Source organism: Notolepis coatsorum, assembly GCF_963971535.1.
Source record: "Notolepis coatsorum genome assembly, chromosome: 17".
Taxonomy (NCBI): Eukaryota; Metazoa; Chordata; class Actinopteri; order Aulopiformes; family Paralepididae; genus Notolepis; species Notolepis coatsorum.
Genome location: NC_140181.1, coordinates 14,718,903 through 14,728,677, shown reverse-complemented (window position 1 = coordinate 14,728,677; position 9,775 = coordinate 14,718,903). Strand labels below are relative to the sequence as shown.

Genomic DNA, 9,775 nt, shown 5'->3' with positions numbered 1-9,775 from the left:
TCCGATACATGCGGAGTCAGCCAGCCACTTCTTTTCACCTGCCAGCGCGGACTCTCATTGGCGAGGTGTAATGTGTGGGAGGCTCACACTATACCCTTGACATCTCCTGTCCTTGCTGTGCAGGCGCCCTGACCGACCTGTAGGAGTCGCTGTTTATACAACAACCAGATTACCACCCATCGACTCTCCTCCCGCTGACTCTGCCAATTGAGTCAGTATGACGGCCGGGCCCAAGCCGGATTCGATACCGGTGTCTCACCGAGCGCTTAGACCGCTGCGCCACCCAGCCGCCATGAGCTCTCTTTATTAAATAAATAAAAACTCTCCACCAAAGCCATGTGTAACGGTGAGTGTCCACTAAGTTGAATTTGAAGCTTATCTGTGAGGTGCACAGGATTTCCATGTCTGGGGGATTTAGGCCTCAGAGACGTCTTCATGGCTTCTCCATGTCATGTGAAATTTCTCACAGCTCTCCAGATTGTCGCAAAGCCCAGTGTGGACAGATCCGTCACGGGCAGAGTTTCCTGCACTGTCATGGCAAAGTGAAATAGTAGCCTAGAGCCTGCTGCCCGTGTACCCAAACAAATCAACACGCTTCGTCTTCACTGACGAGATTTAGCTACGAATCTATGGACACTACAGGTCAGACGAGAGGGTCGGACTGGAGCGCTACAGTCTTGAGTGTATAGTATAGAGACATAGCATAGTAGGTAGTAATATAGACATATTGGCATAGTACGTAGAGTAATAGACATATTAACATAGTAGGTAGTAGTATAAACATATTAGCATAGTAGATAGTAGTATAGACATATTAGCATAGTAGGTAGTAGACATATTAGCATAGTAGGTAATAATATAGGCAAGGTAGATATATTGATTATTAATATTTATTGAAGAGGTGTGTTTTTAGTTGATGGCGTAAAATTTGGCGCATTTCATCTGTCCTGACTGTGGTGGTTTCTGCTGTCCTGACTGTGATGGTTTCAGCTGTCCTGACTGTGATGGTTTCATCTGTCTGTCCTGACTGTGGTGGTTTCAGCTGTCTGTCCTGACTGTGGTGGTTTCTGCTGTCTGTCCTGACTGTGGTGGTTTCTGCTGTCTGTCCTGACTGTGGTGGTTTCTGCTGTCCTGACTGTGATGGTTTCAGCTGTCCTGACTGTGATGGTTTCTGCTGTCCTGACTGTGATGGTTTCATCTGTCTGTCCTGACTGTGATGGTTTCAGCTGTCCTGACTGTGGTGGTTTCAGCTGTCCTGACTGTGGTGGTTTCATCTGTCTGTCCTGACTGTGATGGTTTCAGCTGTCTGTCCTGACTGTGATGGTTTCAGCTGTCTGTCCTGACTGTGATGGTTTCAGCTGTCTGTCCTGACTGTGCTGGTTTCAGCTGTCTGTCCTGACTGTGATGGTTTCAGCTGTCTGTCCTGACTGTGCTGGTTTCAGCTGTCTGTCCTGACTGTGATGGTTTCAGCTGTCTGTCCTGACTGTGATGGTTTCAGCTGTCCTGACTGTGATGGTTTCATCTGTCTGTCCTGACTGTGATGGTTTCAGCTGTCTGTCCTGACTGTGGTGGTTTCAGCTGTCCCGACTGTGGTGGTTTCAGCTGTCTGTCCTGACTGTGGTGGTTCCAGCTCTCTGTCCTGACTGTGATGGTTTCAGCTGTCTGTCCTGACTGTGATGGTTTCAGCTGTCTGTCCTGACTGTGGTGGTTTCTGCTGTCCTGACTGTGGTGGTTTCTGCTGTCCTGACTGTGGTGGTTTCTGCTGTCCTGACTGTGGTGGTTTCTGCTGTCCTGACTGTGGTGGTTTCTGCTGTCCTGTCTGTGGTGGTTTCTGCTGTCCTGACTGTGATGGGAGGTTCATTCCACCGTTGTGGAGCGAGGACTGAGAATAGCTTGCTTCTCTCTGATGACCCCCCCCAGGATAGGAGTGGGTCTGAGGCGGCCAGACTACTAGATGTGCTGCTTATGATTTTTGGGGAAGTGACTCGATCATTCAGGAAACTGATTGACTAACAAAGTCTGGGTTGACTATGAGAGCAAAGTGACCGATGAAGCAACTATAAGAGGGGAAAAAGCCCTACAGCAGTGGTTCAGGAGATAAAGCGGTCGTCTGGTACAGGTTCCCGGTTTGATTCCCGCTCCTCAGGGGCAGCGCGTCAAAGTGTCCTAAATACATTTTACATCAATTGTAAAGTGCTTTGGATAAAAGCTGTTATATAATAAAATGCAGTCTATTGACCATTTTAGATATAGTATAACTGCGTTACTTATGTTAATTGGTATGTTGAGAATTCTTTCTCTGCATGCTATTCTTAACACTAGATATACCCACAGCCCCGGATAGTTATCCACAACAAAACCAATGCCAAGGCGATGTGCGGCCACGCTCCAGTTTGCAAAAGCACTGAAATGAATGTCAAAACTCACTTTGGCTGCTCTGTGGAGTAGGTCTGTTTGTATCAGGGCCTTCACAGACTGGAGCGTGGTGGCAGTGACTTTGCATTAGTTCTGTGGCTAATCTGCCAGCACAGTGTGTCTCCAGTATGAAGAACAGCATGGATTGTGCTAAGAAAGGACTCTAAGGATCACTCTACTGGCGGGGGACGGACGTGCTCCTCTTCTTTGATAGCTCCTCATAAGGCGTAACAAAAAATATTGTTTGTTTCCTGTTGGTTGTTAGTTAAGGCCATGGGTAGGTAGGGAATTTATTTTATTTTATTTTTTATTTATTCTTTCCCACAGCGACTATATGGATAGGGAATTTCTTTATTTAATTAAAATGTTCACGACAACATGGATGCATGTACTCTGCCAGCATGTTTAATATCCATAATACTAAAGGTTTGACTAAGATTTATATGAAACTTTATTAAAAAAAAAAGAAAAGAAAAAAAGGGATTTTTTTTTTTATTTAAAAAAATATATATATATATTTTTTTAAACTATATATATTGGGTCGCACCTAAATCGGCAGGGTCGGTCGGCAACCGGAAATAAAACTTCCTCACCAGCTTGTTCAGTTTGACTCACCACAGAGCTAGCCTTCCTCACCAGCTTGTTCAGTTTGACTCACCACAGAGCTAGCCTTCCTCATCAGCTTGTTCAGTTTGACTCACCAGAGAGCTAGCCTTCCTCACCAGCTTGTTCAGTTTGACTCACCAGAGAGCTAGCCTTCCTCACCAGCTTGTTCAGTTTGACTCACCAGAGAGCTAGCCTTCCTCACCAGCTTGTTCAGTTTGACTCACCAGAGAGCTAGCCTTCCTCACCAGCTTGTTCAGTTTGACTCACCAGAGAGCTAGCCTTCCTCACCAGCTTGTTCAGTTTGACTCACTACAGAGCTAGCCTTCCTCACCAGCTTGTTCAGTTTGACTCACCACAGAGCTAGCCTTCCTCACCAGCTTGTTCAGTTTGACTCACCACAGAGCTAGCCTTCCTCACCAGCTTGTTCAGTTTGACTCACCACAGAGCTAGCCTTCCTCACCAGCTTGTTCAGTTTGACTCACCACAGAGCTAGCCTTCCTCACCAGCTTGTTCAGTTTGACTCACCACAGAGCTAGCCTTCCTCACCAGCTTGTTCAGTTTGACTCACCAGAGAGCTATAGCCTTCCTCACCAGCTTGTTCAGTTTGACTCACTACAGAGCTAGCCTTCCTCACCAGCTTGTTCAGTTTGACTCACCACAGAGCTAGCCTTCCTCACCAGCTTGTTCAGTTTGACTCACCACAGAGCTAGCCTTCCTCACCAGCTTGTTCAGTTTGACTCACCACAGAGCTAGCCTTCCTCACCAGCTTGTTCAGTTTGACTCACCACAGAGCTAGCCTTCCTCACCAGCTTGTTCAGTTTGACTCACCACAGAGCTAGCCTTCCTCACCAGCTTGTTCAGTTTGACTCACTACAGAGCTAGCCTTCCTCATCAGCTTGTTCAGTTTGACTCACTACAGAGCTAGCCTTCCTCATCAGCTTGTTCAGTTTGACTCACTACAGAGCTAGCCTTCCTCACCAGCTTGTTCAGTTTGACTCACTACAGAGCTAGCCTTCCTCATCAGCTTGTTCAGTTTGACTCACCACAGAGCTAGCCTTCCTCACCAGCTACTAGGCTACAGACTATGGGGCAGGAGGTAGAGTGATCGTCTGGTAATCGGAAGGTTCCCGGTTCGATTCCTGGTTCGGTTTCCGCTCCTCCCTTGCAGCATGTCGAAGTGTCCTTGAGCAAGACCCCTAATTGTTCCGGATGAGCAGGTTGGCATCTTGCATGGTCGCCTCCGCCGTCGGTGTGTGAATGTGTGAGTGAGTGGGTCAAAAGTGAGCAACAAATTGTAGAGCGCTTTGGATAAAATTCACTTTTTTTTAAAGACTGGTAAAGCGACTGAAGCAGCCTATTATTGAAGAACCGCCGGCTCTGGCCTGTTTTACATTAGTAGCTATTTATTATTTAGCATTATTAAAGAGTTCTATGAAAGCTGTATGCTTAAGGGGAAGCCTCCTTGTTACTTATCCTCTGGCCAGTGTTGTAGTCGAGTCACTAAATCTCGAGTCTTGAGTCCCCAGTGTTCGAGTCCGAGTCACCAAAGAAGAGCCCGAGTCGAGTCCCCATTACCCTAGTCCTTGTCCGAGTCCAAGTCATCAAGGTTGAGTCCACTCCACTCTGGCAGTCAAGTAAAAAAAGGTCTACATTAAACATAAATGATACAGCGGTCACCATTTCAAAAGGAGTTTATTTACTTTGTGACACAATAGCCAAACAAATGCACTAGCCATCAATATCTTATGCCAAATGATTAGGGCCTATTACAAAAAAAAACGAATCCGAGTCCTCGTGTGCACCTTCCGAGTCCGAATGCAGTCAATGCTCAAGTCCAAGTCCAAGTCCGAGTCATCAGTGCTCAAGTCCAAGTCGAGTCACGAGTCCTGAAAATCAGTCCTGGACTTGAGTCCTACAACACTGCCTCTGGCTGTAGCTTAGCTAAGACGTGCACTAGTTTAAGTACATAGGCAAAGAAAACAACCAGTGGATCAGACGATGAACTGGATATATGTTTGTGAATTTGCGTGTGTACGATACAGAATTTCAGGGCCTGCTGGCTTATTCTGGACCTTAAATTAGGGATTTTTTTGAGGGGAAGTCAAGGTCAAGGGTCAATGTCACCTTTATTTATTATAGAGTACATTTCAAACCGACAGAAGTTGCCTTCACAGTACAAAGAAACTTAAAAAATGTAAAATACAATATAAAATGCAATACAACACGAATAAATACACTAAATAGTCAGAACAGGACCAGAGATGTATGGCTTAACAAGCCTCAAAAAGCCAATGAAAACAAGTTGGTTTTCAGCCGCAACTTAAACATCTCTATGGTCTGGGCAGACTGGGTCTGTAGTGGCAGACTATTAAACATCTCTATGGTCTGGGCAGACTGGGTCTGTAGTGGCAGACTATTCCACAGCTTGGGGGCAGACTGGGTTTGTAGTGGCAGACTATTCCACAGCTTGGGGGCGGCGCTCGCAGAGGCTTGGTCACCTTTAGACCTTGGGACATCTAAAAGTACCTCAGTCATTCGATGACCTCAGTGCTCTAACTGACCTTTAGTCTTTAGCCTTTAGACTTTGGGACATCTAAAAGGTACCTCATTCGCTGACCTCAGTGCTCTAACTCAGTGGTTCCCAAAGTCGGGGTCGCGACCCAAAGGTGGGCCGTGAGCAGATAAAAAAAAATACAAATAAAACATTTAATTAATTTTTTAAATTTTTTCAGGCCACTGAACTTAGAAGCAGGCCAGGACAGTGTTTCTAGTTGTATTCTAAAATTCTATTCTATTGTATTCTAAAATGTGACTATATGGTTTTATATTAACTTAATAAATAAACAAAAACGAAAAATCTACTTATTTCAACGAACATTTCAAACTAAATAACAGATTATGCACATAAAACGCTGAAAACAACCGAAGCAACAATAGTATTTTAATAAGGCTATTATTATTATCATTATTATTTTGCAACAAGTTAGCCCTCTCATAAATAGCACATATAAATGAATAACTAACTTGAACTAACTTAATAGGATTGAAGTGATATTTGGCTTAAAAAATCGGTCGCCTGGCAAAAAAAAAAGAAAAAAAAAAAGCCTGACGATGTTCATTGGGCCGCGGCTCTCTGACGCCTTATTTTCTGGGTCCCGGCCTGAAAAGTTTGGGAACCCCTGGTCTAACTGATGACAGGATTTTATAATCAATCCTCAAGCGAACAGGAAGCCAGTGCAGGGAAACCAGCAGCGGTGTGATGTGGTCACGCTTCTTTGTGGCGGTCAAGAAGAGGCGCAGCAGCGTTCTGCATTAAGCTGCAGGCGTCGCAGGGAGAGCTGGTCGAGACCCACTTACAGACCATTACAATAGAGAGCTGGTCGAGACCCACTTACAGACCATTACAATAGAGAGCTGGTCGAGACCCACTTACAGACCATTACAATAGAGAGCTGGTCGAGACCCACTTACAGACCATTACAATAGAGAGCTGGTCGAGACCCACTTACAGACCATTACAATAGAGAGCTGGTCGAGACCCACTTACAGACCATTATAATAGAGAGCTGGTCGAGACCCACTTACAGACCATTACAATAGAGAGCTGGTCGAGACCCACTTACAGACCATTACAATAGAGAGCTGGTCGAGACCCACTTACAGACCATTACAATAGAGAGCTGGTCGAGACCCACTTACAGACCATTACAATAGAGAGCTGGTCTAGACCCACTTACAGACCATTACAATAGAGAGCTGGTCGAGACCCACTTACAGACCATTACAATAGAGAGCTGGTCGAGACCCACTTACAGACCATTACAATAGAGAGCTGGTCGAGACCCACTTACAGACCATTACAATAGAGAGCTGGTCGAGACCCACTTACAGACCATTACAATAGAGAGCTGGTCGAGACCCACTTACAGACCATTACAATAGAGAGCTGGTCGAGACCCACTTACAGACCATTACAATAGAGAGCTGGTCGAGACCCACTTACAGACCATTACAATAGAGAGCTGGTCGAGACCCACTTACAGACCATTACAATAGAGAGCTGGTCGAGACCCACTTACAGACCATTACAATCGAGAGCTGGTCGAGACCCACTTACAGACCATTACAATAGAGAGCTGGTCGAGACCCACTTACAGACCATTCCAATAGAGAGCTGGTCGAGACCCACTTACAGACCATTACAATAGAGAGTTGGTCGAGACCCACGTACAGACCATTACAATAGAGAGCTGGTCGAGACCCACTTACAGACCATTACAATAGAGAGCTGGTCGAGACCCACTTACAGACCATTACAATAGAGAGCTGGTCGAGACCCACTTACAGACCATTACAATAGAGAGCTGGTCGAGACCCACTTACAGACCATTACAATAGAGAGCTGGTCGAGAGCCACTTACAGACCATTACAATAGAGAGCTGGTCGAGACCCACTTACAGACCATTACAATAGAGAGCTGGTCGAGACCCACTTACAGACCATTACAATAGAGAGCTGGTCGAGACCCACTTACAGACCATTACAATAGAGAGCTGGTCGAGAGCCACTTACAGACCATTACAATAGAGAGCTGGTCGAGACCCACTTACAGACCATTACAATAGAGAGCTGGTCGAGACCCACTTACAGACCATTACAATAGAGAGCTGGTCGAGACCCACTTACAGACCATTACAATAGAGAGCTGGTCGAGACCCACTTACAGACCATTACAATAGAGAGCTGGTCGAGAGCCACATACTGAGTTCATATTTGACTCAGCGACACTAATGCGGGTGTGGGGATGAAATGGCGCCGCAACTAAAGTCATCCGACAGCGTCTGGTCTAGTTTTCTGTTTTATACATAAAGTCTCCTGACGTACTGTAGTCGTGTTGATATATCGCTGGTGACACGGAGAAGACAAGGGAGACGGATGTGAGATAAAGAGAGAGAAAGACAAAAGGAGAGAGGGGTGGAGAGACAGAAATAATGAGAGGGAGAGAGAGAACAAGAGAAAGAGGGAGAGAGAGAGAGAGAGAGAGAAAGGGGTGGGGGGGGGGGTCTTCTCCCAACAGACAGACGGACAGACAGACATGATTAATGAACCGGCGCCGCGACCACAGCCCACCCTGACAGCGTGACACCGCTCTGAACCCGGGGTATTACACCCACCGCTAATCACCCCGCCGGCAGAGATGGAGGAGCGGACCATTAGTGTCCTGCGGTCAATCAAAAAGGATCCCAGGTCCTTTCACGAGGGAACGGCTCTACTCAAATCGATATCTCAGAGGTTTTCCCTCAAACTTAGTGCAAATCCCCTTCAGGTGGAGGTTTATGATGCAGATGGAGGCGAAAACAGCAGGACGTCGTCGCGGTCTTGAGTGAAATAAGAGAGTTCAGGACACCAGTAATACAGTACTTTGTAATAACCAGTTAGATTAGATTAGATTAGATTCAAATATATTGTCATTATACAGTAGCACAGTAAAACAAAAAGAGGTTTGTCATCCAACCAGAGTGCAAATGTAACAGTAACGTGCAGTAATAATATACAATGTACAGGTGATTAAACAGGGTATAAAATATATAAATTAGTACTGCTGCGTAATAGTGCTAATCAGATGTATGTACAGAGTTGTAGTATTCATATGTACAGTGATATAGGTATAAAGACACTATGGTAGTAGTAAGTCATACTGGCCAGTGCTATAACTAGAGTAGGTAAGGAATATGTACAGATATAGATATTATAGTATCTACGGATATGTAAAAAGGATTACATGCAGGTATATACAGACAGATGTGGATATATTTATATATACGGTAAGAATAAATACGGTATATACAGCATTATTGTACATGCTATCATACAGTTATATGGGTTATATGCAGTAATGTAACGTGTTACAGTAATTAATAATGGGTAGTGTAACAAATTACTACCTCAAGTTCAGTAATATTACAGTTACAATATTACAGTTACTCTATAAAAAAAAAAATCATTACTCCATTACTTTGATCTGTAATCTATCTGTAATCTATCTGTAATCTATCTGTAATCTATCTGTAATCTATCTGTAATCTATCTGTAATCTATCTGTAATCTATCTGTAATCTATCCAAACTGCACTCAAGGCTTCGGCGCATTAACCCTTTCACTGCCACACTACCAAAGGGTTAACCCTTTCACTGTGACAATGCAGAATGTTAACCCTTTCACTGCCACACGTGGTAGTGAAAGGGTTAAGCCAGGGGACATCCAATGTAAAGAGTGGAGGCTAACATACATCTAATTTCCTCAAGCTCAACAACAATAAAACCGAGCTCATGGTTGTGGCACCCAAGGCCCTGCTCCGGAAGGTTGGGGATCTCACCCTCAACATTGACGGCTGCTCCATCTCCCCATCCCCTAAGGTCCGCAACCTGGGCGTTATCCTGGACTCCACCCTTTCCTATCAATCCCATGTAAATTCCCTCACCAAATCCGCCTTCTTCCACCTCCGAAACATTTCCAGACTCCGACCATCACTTTCCGACACCACAGCTGAGACCCTCATCCACGCCTTCGTCACCTCCCGCCTGGACTACTGCAACGGGGTCCTGTCCGGGGTCCCAAGCAAAACCCTGGACAGGCTCCAGTATGTTCAAAATTCAGCTGCCAGGGTTCTAACCCGCACCAAACCCTGGCAGCACATCACCCCCATCCTCATCCAGCTCCACTGGCTCCCCATCAAATCCTGCATCACCTACA

General features: G+C 45.4%; 1 protein-coding gene across 1 annotated transcript in view; it reads right to left on the bottom strand.

Moving 5' to 3' along the window:
* Positions 1 to 8,236, bottom strand: part of syt6a (synaptotagmin VIa) — a gene marked incomplete at its 5' end in the record, with an annotated part of 64,487 nt that extends 56,251 nt beyond the window's left edge. Inside the window, 1 exon segment of the mRNA XM_084333344.1 lies at positions 8,197 to 8,236. Within this exon segment, the coding sequence (XP_084189470.1) occupies positions 8,197 to 8,236 (40 nt within the window).
* Positions 8,237 to 9,775: the final 1,539 nt, after the last annotated feature.